A 12,557-nucleotide genomic window follows, 5' to 3' on the forward strand; every position below is an offset into this window, starting at 1 on the left:
ATATTAGCCTCAGGTTAAGTAGGTCCCTTTTCCCTGGATAAGGTAACAGGGAAGGTTCCAGAACAATCAGGAACCTTCTGGAAACAATTAAGACAGACAGGCTTATTAGAACACCTGCAGCCAATCAAGAAGCTGCTAGAATCAATTAAGGCAGGCTAATCAGGGTACTTTGGTTTAAAAAGGAGCTCACTTCAGTTTGTGGTGGGCGTGTGAGGAGCTGGGAGCAAGAGGCACTAGGAGCTGAGAGTGAGAAGACGTACTGTTGGAGGACTGAGGTGTACAAGCATTATCAGACATCAGGAGGAAGGTCCTGTGGTGAGGATAAAGAAGGTGTTGGGAGGAGTAGCCCAGGGAGTTGTAGCTGTCGCACAACTGTTCCAGGAGGCACTCTAGACAGCTGAAATCCACAGGGCCCTGGGCTGGAACCCGGAGTAGAGGGCGGGCCCGGGTTCCCCCCAAATCCTCCCAACTCCTGGTCAGACACAGGAGAAGTTGACCTGGACTGTGGGTTCACAAAAACCATGAAACTGAGGGCTGCCGTTAATTTCTGAGGCAAGCAAATCCACCAATAAGCGCAAGACCTACCAAGGTAGAGGAGGAACTTTGTCACATCCAGTAAAAGATATTATCTGCAAATAAAATTGACATTGATGTACTAGGAAATTCTATAAGGTGTCAACAGGGGCATCATTTCAGATTTTGAAATCAAGGTGGACGTCACACATTTCCAACAGTTGACAAGAAGATGTGAGTATCAGCTGACCCAGAAGTCACCTGCTACAAGACAGGCCCAACAAAGAAAGTAACAGAACGCCACTAGCCGTCACCTGCAGCCCCCAGCTAAAACCTCTCCAACGCACCATCAAGGATCTACAACCTATCCTGAAGGATGACCCATCACTCTCACAGATCTTGGGAGACAGGCCAGTCCTTGCTTACAGACAGCCCCCCAACCTGAAGCAAATACTCATCAGCAACTACAAACCACACAACAAAAACAATAACCCAATAACCAATCCCTGCAACAAACCCCATTGCTGACTCTGTCCACGTATCTATTCAAGGGACACCATCATAGGACCTAACCACATCAGCCACACCATCAGGGGCTCGTTCACCTGCACATCTACCAGTGTGATATATGCCATCATGTGCCAGCAATGCCCCTCTGCCATGTACATTGACCAAACCAGACAGTCTCTCCACAAAAGAATAAATGGACACAAATCAAACATCAAGAATTGTAACATTCAAAAACCAGTAGGAGAGCACTTCAGTCTCCCTGGACACTCAATAACAGACTTAAAAGTGGCAATTCTTCGACAAAAGAACTTCAAAAATATACTTCAATGAAAAACTGCAGAACTGGAATTAATTTGCAAACTGGACACTGTCAAATTAGGCCTGAATAAAGACTGGAAGTGGATGGGTCACTACAAAAAGTAATTTTCCGTCTCTTAATATTCAGCACTTCTTGTCAACTGTTGAGAATAGGCCACTTCCATCCTGATTGCATTGGCCTCGTTAGCACTGACCCCACACTTGGTAAGACAACTCCCATCTTTCATGTGCTGTAATATTTACACTGCTCACTGTATTTTTCAGTCCATGCATCTGATGAAGTGGGCTGTAGCCCACGAAAGCTTATGCCCAAATAAATTTGTTAGTCTCTAAGGTGCCACAAGGACTCCTTGTTGTTTTTGCTGATACAGACTAACATGGCTACCCCTCGGAAACCTATGCAGCTTCAGTAAAGGAATTTCACTCAGCATGTGAAATGTCCTTTGTACTTTTAAACAAGATAAAAGAACAGCAAGAAAGCTTATACAGCATTTAATTGCTTTAAAATGCTTTACAAGCATTAGTTAATTAATTTGCCAAATTACAGTAAGAGTCCAAGGGCTTATCTAAGTTGCCTGAAATGGAACAGATTTTGGTGGCTCACAGAGACTACAGGATCCACAATGCAATGCTGCTTTTGATCTCATATTGCCATATTCAACATTGTTGAACTCCACATGGGTTGCATTTCACCATGTCTGATTTAGTAGTAAAGGAGGATAAATAAATTATAGCTTCTTTTTACTATGCTCACCTCAAACTTAATGGGCCTCCTGTTAGTTCAATATGCCACGTAGCAGATACATTCAAAGAAAACAGACAGTGCTAGGCTGTGTGGTAGGTGCATGTCCTAGAGCCATAGGAAAGAGAGAAGAATCAAGATTATAGTGGGGGAGAAATAATCCAGGATGAAATTGCAAAGACTTCACTCAGCCCAAACTGATTTATGCTCCGTGTCTGCCTCAGGCAGGAGGAGAGAGCATATTCAGGGAAAGTTGCATTACACTGCAATGTTCGGGGCCTGAGTCTCTTCTGACTTGCCCCAGTGTAAATCAGTGGAGTAATACAGGTTTTAAAACAGGTGTAAGTGCGAGGTGTCTCAGGTCCTTAGATGTTAAGGCCACTTATATAAATGAAGGGGTTGGACATAATTCTCTGCACTGCACCTTGTGTCATCATTTACACTTGTGCTGGGTGGATGTAAAATGTTAACAAGTCAGAATTCTCCACTCACACCAGCAGCGGCCCCTCACAGGTGTTGACACCGAGGTAAATAATAACTCATAGTGCAGGGCCGTGGAGAATCAGGCCCAGTGAAGTCAAGCGTGTCACTTTGACACTTCACCAACACTCTGTTGGGCTCCCAAAGGAAACTGTTCAGTGGGATGTTTGTAGTGTTGTAGCTGTGTTGGTCCCAGGATATGAACGAGACAAGGTAGGGGAGGTAATATCTATCTTTCATTGGTCCAGTAAAAGATATAACCTCACCTACCTTGTCTCGCTCAGTGAGATGTAGCAGACTACAGGAAGCGTCATCACTCTTTTCTGTTGTGTCTTAAGTTTCCAAGATATCTCTTTTAATAAATAATACCAGGAGTTGTCAAGCAGGGCTCTAAAGCTCCTGTGTTAACGGTAGTATTCATACCCGATTCCCTCAGAGATTATCTTTCCAGTAATAACACAGTCTGAAGCTCAAATGTAAAGCTCCATGCTAATTATGTTTAAGACACCTTTGGCTCATTGAGCAGATTAGGCCTGTATATCAAATGGACTGGGGCCTGGATCCTCCTCAGCTGCTGTAAATAGACATAGCTCCACTGAAGTCAGCCGAGAGGAACCTGTTTACGCCAGTTGAGGATTTGTCCCCATGAATCTAAACATTTCTATTTGTAAAGAAATTGGACACTAACCCTATGTTTTAAATCAGTTTCCAGAACGTCCACAGCTTTGCCTCTGGTACTCCTTTGCCTTGGGGACTGCTGTGTGGAGCCATGGCGAGCTGTCATTCACTCATAGTTCTGGATGAGACGATACAGGGAGACCCACTGGACAAGAAAATGTTTGAGGGCACTTGCTGGGTAACGTGACAATTATTCTAACTGCATGTACACAGTATGCAAATCCTTGAGAGCATTCCCTTAATCATCAGGCAAGCAACTACATAGCCTGGTGGAAGAAATATGTAATAACTAATGAAATTCCAGTGCCATGTCTACACAGTGCTGTCATAATCCCATAGTGTAGATGCAGGCTACAGTGACAGAAAGGGTTTTTCAATTGCTGTAAGAAAGCCAGCTCCCCAAGTGGCAGTAGCTAGGTAACAGAAGTATTCTTCCACTGACCCACCTGGTTCCACACAAGGGGTGGAGTCGACATAGCTACAGTGCTCAGGTGTGTGGATTGTTCGCACCCACCAAGTCTCAGTTCTCAGTCCTTTTGATGAAAGACCTTTGTTTTCCCAAAATCTTTGGAACAAAAAACCAGATCAGAAGAAAAGAAAATCAAGGCACTTTTTAAAGTCACTGGGCCAAATCCTGTTCTCAGTTACACTGATGTGAATCTTGCGCAACAAAGCTGATTTAAGATGAGTTACTATAGTGTAACAGAGCAGAACCCGACCTCCCCCTGCTTGCAGTGAAGGCTTTGGCAGTGTGTTTCAACAGGACATTTAAAAATCTCCCCCACATGGTGGATGCAAGAAAGGAACGTGGATGAGCTGTGCTGACTGTGAAAATAAGTTTGAGTGTAAACCTATTCATTGTGTTGGATTAAATCTGCAGAGAGATGTGAGTTTCCCACACTGAGAACGAGGTCTGAGTGGAACAGAGCATGGTTGTGGCTGAGATTCAGGCTGAAAGTGGGGAACCTGAGGCAGCTAAGGAGCATTGCCAAATCTATGGTATCCACCCAAAGGCTGGAAGTGCCCAAGTATACAGTAGCTGCTTAGGAGATAGCAGAGGTAACCACAGCCAGGAAGAAGGGGAGGGACTTCTTCCCCCACTCTGACTGCCTGATGATCCCTGAATTGTGAATGACCCTGAGCAGGGTGGCTCAGCTCAGCGTGTGGGGAACACATGGGAAACTCAGTGGGGTGGGGATGTCAGTATACTACCTCCTCCCCCAGAGAGCCTGGAGTGATGCCACAGCGGTCCCCAAGCCCTGACTACCAGGAGGTGGGGCAGAGAAAGGAATTGGCAGTGGGGAAGATGCTTCCTCGGCAGAGGGTTTGGATCCCTCAGCTAGTAAAATCACTGCACGGTTAAGAGCAGCTTTGCAGAAAGCCAGCCTTACCTTGCTCCCCCCACATCCCCAAAGAGTTACTTCCTATAATACCCAATGGGTGGGGACCCCCAAGATCCTGCTGAGTGGCTGACACTTTGAGAAGCAGAGGGTCACCAGCCTCACTCTCCAGGGGCTGGATGGGAGGCAGGAGTGGAAAGCCCAAGTCTCAGGTTCACTTCCAAAGGTTTTGGGGAGGCAGGGCTCAGGCATGGACGGCCGGTGACCCGGCCATTATGGGAGGCTAGCCCCTGGCCCCTCCCCTTCTGCCCAAGTCCTGTCCCCCCTCCCTCTCCCTTTTTGTTCCCCCCCAGAAGCCCAGAGCACCCCCACCATGGCTGGGTGGCACGGCTGCAGTGCCCCCGGCACCTGAAGCCCCGGAGCACCACATGGGCCAGGGCAGAGTGTTGGGAACTGCAGAGGAGGTCTTGGGGCAGAGTGTGGGTGGAACCACCCCAGGCTGTTTAGGGAGGCACAGCCTCCCCCAGCCTATGATACCTGCCACCCATGGCTAAGGGGGCATGTGAGAGCGCTCCCACTGCATATCCCTCCAGTAGGTACTAAGAAAAAAATATGGGATGGTTATCAAACAGCTCTGTACTGTTTAATGAATAGAGTATGCCAGCTTGTTAGGAAAATGTGTTATATGAATAGACATTTGAAATAAGAAATAACTTGCAGATGTGTCTTCCAGGTCACAAGCCTATGGCCTTCCCTAGGATACTGGTCTAGTATCCTTGCTGTGTCCACTTTTAAAATAAGGAGAGATGGAGACCTGGGAAACATCTGATTTGTTTTTATGAAAGACTGTGACACAGTTTCCCATGTCATCTTGTTACCTGCCGGGTGTGAAAGTGTTAATTTCTTTTTTGGAACAGAACAAGCAATGCAATGTCTATGCATTAGTCTAGTCTATTCATGCTTCTGATATCAGGAACTAAAAATCATTAGGGGGTAATTAATGCAAATCCTTAGACAGGTAAACAAGGCTATAGGAGTACCACCCCCCTGGGGAAATTGCATACAGTGGTTTTGACTAGCAGACAAAGAACTGAGAATTGTATAAAGTGGGCAGCCTGCTATGGGAGAAGAGTCATTCTCACTCGCTCCAAGAACTGATAAGAGGGACAGACTACAGAAAGGGTTCGAGGGACATTCAAACCTACTGGGGTCTCCATGTGGAAGATGGGCGACTCCTGCTCAGACGGGCATTCACATCACCTGGGTATAGTTTTCAAGTTATGTTTTCTCTCTAATGCTTTGGTTCTAAATAGATACTCCACTGTATGATGGCTGGCTGGTCATTGGTTAGCCCTGCCATAGTGGCCAGGAGAGAGAAGGTTGGCAGATGCTGAACAAAACTCAGACTTGTTCAGGTGACCAGTGAGTTGTAGGAGAAAATTGCAGCCTAAATCCCTGGTCTGGAGGGAGGGGGAGGCAGGTTTCTGCCCAGAGAGGGGTGGTGGGTACAGGCCTGAAACCCAATTAGGGTGCCCTCAAATAGGCCATGAAAGGGTCAGATGTACTTACCTCAGAAAGATGACAACCCTCAATCCCACAGAGCCCCATGACTCTTCCTTCATGGTCCTTTCTGCCCCCTCTTCCCCCAAGCAATAGCAGCGTGGCTGACCTGTGGCTGTGCAGTATATGATGGAGACACTGAGCATAATGGAGAGGAGAATTTTGACCTAACATGGGTGAGGACACATTAAAGGCCCTTTTCTAAACACTGCCTTCCAGATGCACCTGTGCTTTTTATAGAAGCGTGTTACTTTGTTGTTTAGCGCTCAGGAGAAGTGGGCATTACACTCTGGGACTTACCAACAGAACAGGTGTTCACAGCATGAGCCAATGAAAAATGTGATCTCTCATAACCATAGACACCCCAGATTGTGGTTGGCAGGCACCTCCCAGTGTGTCTAGCCAAATGCTCTGACCAAAGCAGGAAGGGTCCAGTATTACTCTTTCCAGAGACTTACCTAACCTGTTTTAAACAAGGGATTATGACATAACCAATTGGTTCATTGTCTAAATGAGTCTACCTTCAACATCTTGTAAAACCCATGAATGTTAAATTTACCTGTATTCCATCACCCTTTGTGTTTACACTGGTGACAGACATATGAAAGCATGGATGTCATGTATGAGCACCCATGGGATCAGCCCAGGAGAGCTGAGATATCCAGCTTCTGCTGGCAGTTTTGTGAGTGTGACATTTTAAGTGAAAGGTATGTTTTCTGGTTGGTTGGCTTTTGTTTTTTTGCATTCTCACAGCAAAAAAAACCAAACAAACCTCGCTTGTGAAATATTGCAAAGCCACATTTTAGAAGTGCAAAGAAACCAATATGAAATGGTGAAAACTTGAGCACAAAGTTTAACCCCTCAAAGACTGGAACTTTTGCACATCCCTAAGTATACCTGTGGCCATAGGTGTAGGTTGAATATTTGAATGCTTCCTGGTCAATGTCCTAATTTTATTATTGGTGTAATTTCCTCCCCCACAAAGGAAATGGAAGATTCCAGTACAGCTCATAGTAAGGTTGGAGTACCAGATACAAGTGTAATCGTTAAACCAGGACCGAATGCTAGAAATGTGAGTTCTCTGTTTTTAACAGAAAGATTATGGTGTGTAAGTAACTTCTAGCAGAAGTAACATTCATTTACCTCTCCGATGTTGAGAATTGGCTGGTAGCTTTAAATTGCCTCAACCGTTCTTTTATGCTATTTTTGCATCTTATGAAAGGTGTCCCTGTAACGGGGTCAGCACCTGCCTCTCACGAGTGCCCCCTTCTCTGACCGACAGTGCCTGCAATCTTTCAGTTCTTTTCAGCAGGGCAGCACCCACCTCTCGCGAACGCCCCCCTCCAACCGATGGATGTCTCGGCAGGTCTTCAGTGAGTCAGTCCTCTGGCTGAGTTGCGTACACTGTCCCCCACTTCCAGAATACACCATCCAACCGGGCCTATCTCAAAGTCCTCAGTAATGCCCTGTAGCCCTCCCTGAGCACCAACATCTCTGTAGCCCGCCCTGGTCCTCAGTCTGACCAACAGGGCCTGTCTCAATACCTGAGTTGGCCAGCTTACATGTGAAGTTCCTGCTCTGGAGTGGAGCAGCATTCCCAGGGCTTCCTCCCTGCGGACTCTTTGCCTGGCCTTTAGTCCTCTGACCCCAGCTCTCCAGCTGGGTCAGTCTAGTCAGCCCCCTTCCGGGAGGTAACAGTTCCATACCTAGTCCCTTCCCCCTGGCCTGTCTTAAGTGAGTCCTGGCAGCTAGCCAAAAGCTATTCCCTCACTTCCCCATCCCTGCCAGCAACTACGTGCCTAACCCTTGCAACCAGACAGGGGCATCTCCTGCTTCCCCAGTCCCTGCAAGCAGAGTGCACTCACGCTCCCCGCAGCTCCTTCTATATGCGCCTGCTGGACCCTCACTGGCTGCTCCCTGAGTGGCTGAGGCAAAAACTATTTGCTATACTGGTAGCAGCAGAGTTTTCCTGCATGTTTCTTTCACACACTTGGGAAGAGTCTTAGAGATGAAAAATAGACATTCTAAGAAGTAAGGACAGACGCCTCGGAGAGGAGGACTCTAACATTATGACAAAGCAAACGTGCTTTTCTAGGCTATTCAAAGTGAAACCTGTGCAGGGAACAGCTGACACAACTGGATATTAACAAATCACCTGAACGGGATCAGATACCCTGGTTACCAGACTGAACTAATCTATAGGAAAAGACGTGCATTGTAACACACTGAGAAAAAAATAAACAGAACACTACAGGTATTACTTTACTCCAAGCGTTTCTCCCTTAGCTCTCAAAGGGTTTCACACAAATAAATGCAAAATGGCTAATGAAAGGCAGACTAGAACAAAGCACAAAACAGGATGGAAAGCATAGGCTGACTATCAGGGAGGAAAAAACCCACGGAGGTCTATAAGCTGTGGAATAGTTTGCCACAGGAAGCAGTGGTAGGAAGCCCCATCCTCAGAGACTATTTAAAAGCTAGCCGGGACTGAGCACTGAAGAATGTGCTATAGGGAACAGCCCTGAATTTTCTAGAGGAAAGTGTATGGAAATAGATTAGATGTTGTGCAATTTGTGTCTGGTCCCTGTGATCCCATGTGCTAAAGGTAGCAAGTGAAAAGCCCTCAGACTAATTAACTCAACTCCAGAGAGAACTCACAATAGGAAACAAATACCAGTCTAGCCAAAGGATAGATTTTCTGTTTGCAAAATGAATTGAGCATCTAATTAACATCTTACCTTCCTGACCTTTCCTCAGACTCCAGTGGATGGGATAGCAATCCTACATCAGTTCCCATTTTCCTCCGGGCTGCAGAGGATGTCTGTCATTACCCAGCAGATTGGGAAGGACCCATATGATCTGTATATGAAAGGAGCACCAGAAATGGTGACCAGCTTTTGCAGACCAGAAACTGGTATGGAAACATATATATGTGTGTAAATATATATATATATATCTTTATTTTTGCTCAGTCCAAAAGGGAATTGCCCTTGAGAGTTACTGTGCACCTGTAAATCTCATTGACACAGTTACCATGGCCTTCTTGCATGGTCCAGTAGCTGATTTGATGTACAGTCAGATGCTATGATGATTTACTCTATCTGAAAAAAGAAAAGGAGTACTTGTGGCACCTTAGAGACTAACCAATTTATTTGAGCATAAGCTTTCGTGAGCTACAGCTCACTTCATCGGATGCATCCTAAAGTCTCTAAGACCATCCTAAAGTTACATTTGCCTTTAAAATCTCTGTATGGAATTATCAGATCCAACTGTAGATTGCAGGCTTGAGCCTTAGCTACTTCCAACTCACACTGTGCACAACTGAGGGAGGGACAAGAGGCAAAAGTAGCTTTAATTCACCTTTGTGCCTCTCTTGGTCCTGGGCCTTCCCCCCCACCAGTGTAAATTATAGCAGTAACAGAAGCTTCTCACGTCTCTGTCCTGGCCTGGACCCAGCCCAGCCCATTCACAAAGCCAGCTGCTTGCCATCAAAGAAAGCTCCCACTGAGGCATAGAAATATTAGGTGATTCACCCAAAAAGTTACACAGCATTTAAGTGGAAGAACTCAGACTAGAAAGGTGCAGAGCAGGGTCAAACCTGAGGTTGAGACTGGTGGAGAAGTTCATAGCCAAGTTCCAGGCTGGGGTCAATACCAAGGACCAGAGTCCAAGTCAGGGTCCAGATAAGGAGACGAGATCCACATCAAGGTGAGGTCAAAGCCAGGCATTCAAGGGCAGACGTGGTCATGGTGGCATAGAAGATCCACACTGTTGCCTGAACACTTCCCAGAATGTCCTGTGGGTTTATATAGGGTTGGGTGCCAATCAGGAGCCATGAGGCTGCTGCTTGTCAGACTCTTTGAGGTGGGACTTCTTGTGGGCTGTGGCCAGAGCAGTTGTGAATAGTGGAGCGCAAGCTAATTACAGCTGCCACTGGAAGTGTTGCATGCCTGGCAGCTCTGCATGCCCAGATTCAAGACCTGCTAGGCCTTACGTTACACCCTTTCTATGGGCACCCTCTGCTGGCCTGGGTTTGCCAGGATGGGCTATGTGATGCTGTGGACTCCCCACACTGGCCCTGACATGACTGAATTAGGCAGACGGGCCCAGGAAACAAGGGAGATATTTTATGAAGAGGCTGCTAATTGGAACCAAGATCATAGGTGGGTTTTACTGTGGCATACCAGAATACAATCCTTACCCGGGGGGAGTGGTTGGGCTGTGACACTCCTGAAACCTTAGGTGCCTTACAGTGCCTTGCTGAAGTAGCTCTCCCCTGGGCTGCTCACAAACAATATGCATGCTACACCCTGAGTGACTACATTCAGGCTCTCACCAGCCTGGGTTATACTGCAGGGTGATCCCAACATGCCCCCAGTCCCAGATTTTCCCTAAAAATGTATGTTCTGTACTGTCCAGTCCTCTCCTGGACAATAAAATTATATTAAGTCCATTATTTCTTTAAAAAATAATATGCACACAACTTGTCTCCCCAGAAATTAAGCCATAGAAGAAAAGAACCAAAGACTGGATGTTCTTTAAGTCACTAAAACCATAAGACTTGTCCACATGTTCTTTTCTCCTCTAAACAGTCCCAGCTGATTTTATAAAGGAGCTTAAGGTTTACACGACCCAAGGTTTCAGAGTGATTGCACTGGCACATAAAGCACTAAACATGGGAAAGGACGTGGAACTGGACAACTTAGAGAGGTAAGCTTTGCTAATGTCCTGTTATCACTACTGCATACCTCTCCACTCCAACTCTGCACGACCTGCCAGTGGAGAGGGATCCAGGAATAGCTAAGCCATTCAGCATGATCCCTACACTGCTAATTGCCAAGTAAGCTAATGGGTTAAACTCAGCCCCCATGACCTTCATCTTTGCATTAGCTCTGTGTTGGCATGCTGCCAGCCCAGCATGACGAGCAGCTGGGGATGGGAGCAGAAAGGAGGCATGTCTCCTCCCCATGTACGCTGTCTTCCAGGGGGTACAGCAGATTTCTGATCCTGAAGATATCTCGCGTCTGTGTGTGTGCCCTGGCTATGCTTCCTGCTTAGTCCACACAACCATGTTGTAGAGGCATGGCAGTCTGTGGAAAGCTGTAGAAATGTAAATGAATCAGCTTTGCTTCGAATTCAGTATGAGTTACGTTTCACTGGAAAGAAAGGTGCATTGCCATTCCCGTGTGGATTCTATATAAAACAAATGCTGCACTGAGATTCTCCTCCCGACCCAAACACTATCAAAACAATCTCACTGGGTGTTTTTATCTTCATTCTCAGGGAGGAGGTGGAGTCTGACCTCACGTTCCTTGGCCTTCTGATAATGGAAAATCGGCTGAAAGCAGAGACCAAGCCTGTCCTGGAAGAACTCAGCGCTGCCCGCATCAGGAGCGTTATGGTCACAGGTATCATCTCTGGGCCTGATCCTTGTAGCCCTCCAGGTGCAGAACTCCCACATTGGACAGTAGGAGTTCCATGAGCCGATGGCTCGCAGGATCTGGTCCATGGACTTGCTGCCCCTGTTACATTAGCTCTAGATTAGAGCAACGCCACTGAATTAAACAGTTACAGCAGCATACCCCTAGTGTAACAGTGGAGAATCAGCCCTCTGGTCTCTAGAAAAAACTGGGGAGAGAAAAGTGGGGGTGGGCAGAGTGTGTAGCACAGTAAAGTTACAGTAGACGGAAGAGCAGATTTGTTGCCACAGTCTGCCTCACTTGTTTGTTTTCTAGGTGACAACCTTCAGACAGCTGTTACTGTGGCCAAAAATTCTGAAATGATTTCCAAGACCAGCAAAGTGATTCTCATTGAAGCAAGTGAACCAGAAGGACCCACCCCAGCATCCATTACCTGGCAACTTATGGAAAATAGCAAACAAAATGCATCTGGAATCACTGTAAGCACAACTGGGGGTGTTGGTCACTTTTCAAATGCTGATGGGATTTAATGAAGCCTTGAGGCTTTTAACATGTGAAAAGTGGTTTTCTTACTGCTTTGCCCAATAGGCTTGAAGTTGCTGTGACATGAAGGGATTGAGGAAACATGAAGGATTATTTTTTAAATCTTCCATCAGCTGGGGGAGTGATATTTGATATAGCCATCAGCTCAGAACAACTCATAAAATATAATAGTAAATAATAACAGTTCTCTGCAGATATATAGCATGTCTCATTCACCCAGTAGGGCTCTATGGTTAAATACAACTAGAAACATATGTTGTGTCTGGAAAAAACTTCAGTGTAATTTCTATAGCATAACTGACAATCACGTTGGTTAACATGTAGTAATTCACAAGTGTTAGATCACAACTAAGTAGTCACATGGAGACAGAGCCACAAAGTTTTACAAAGGGGTGGTAGGTGAGGTAAATATTTTCTCCATTTTACTGATGGAAAACTGAGGCACAAGGTGGT

The 12,557-nt window shown here is 46.1% G+C and overlaps 1 protein-coding gene across 1 annotated transcript in view; it reads left to right on the forward strand.

Annotated features, from left to right (window-relative positions):
- Positions 1 to 12,557, forward strand: part of LOC140916840 (probable cation-transporting ATPase 13A5) — a 49,390-nt gene that overhangs the window by 20,442 nt on the left and 16,391 nt on the right. The window contains exons 14-19 of the mRNA XM_073358726.1: positions 3,269 to 3,419; positions 7,127 to 7,213; positions 8,899 to 9,055; positions 10,734 to 10,851; positions 11,425 to 11,549; positions 11,877 to 12,040. Of these exons, the coding sequence (XP_073214827.1) occupies positions 3,269 to 3,419; positions 7,127 to 7,213; positions 8,899 to 9,055; positions 10,734 to 10,851; positions 11,425 to 11,549; positions 11,877 to 12,040 (802 nt within the window). The remainder of the gene's footprint in view (positions 1 to 3,268; positions 3,420 to 7,126; positions 7,214 to 8,898; positions 9,056 to 10,733; positions 10,852 to 11,424; positions 11,550 to 11,876; positions 12,041 to 12,557) is intronic.

Source organism: Lepidochelys kempii, chromosome 9, assembly GCF_965140265.1.
Source record: "Lepidochelys kempii isolate rLepKem1 chromosome 9, rLepKem1.hap2, whole genome shotgun sequence".
NCBI lineage: Eukaryota > Metazoa > Chordata > Testudines > Cheloniidae > Lepidochelys > Lepidochelys kempii.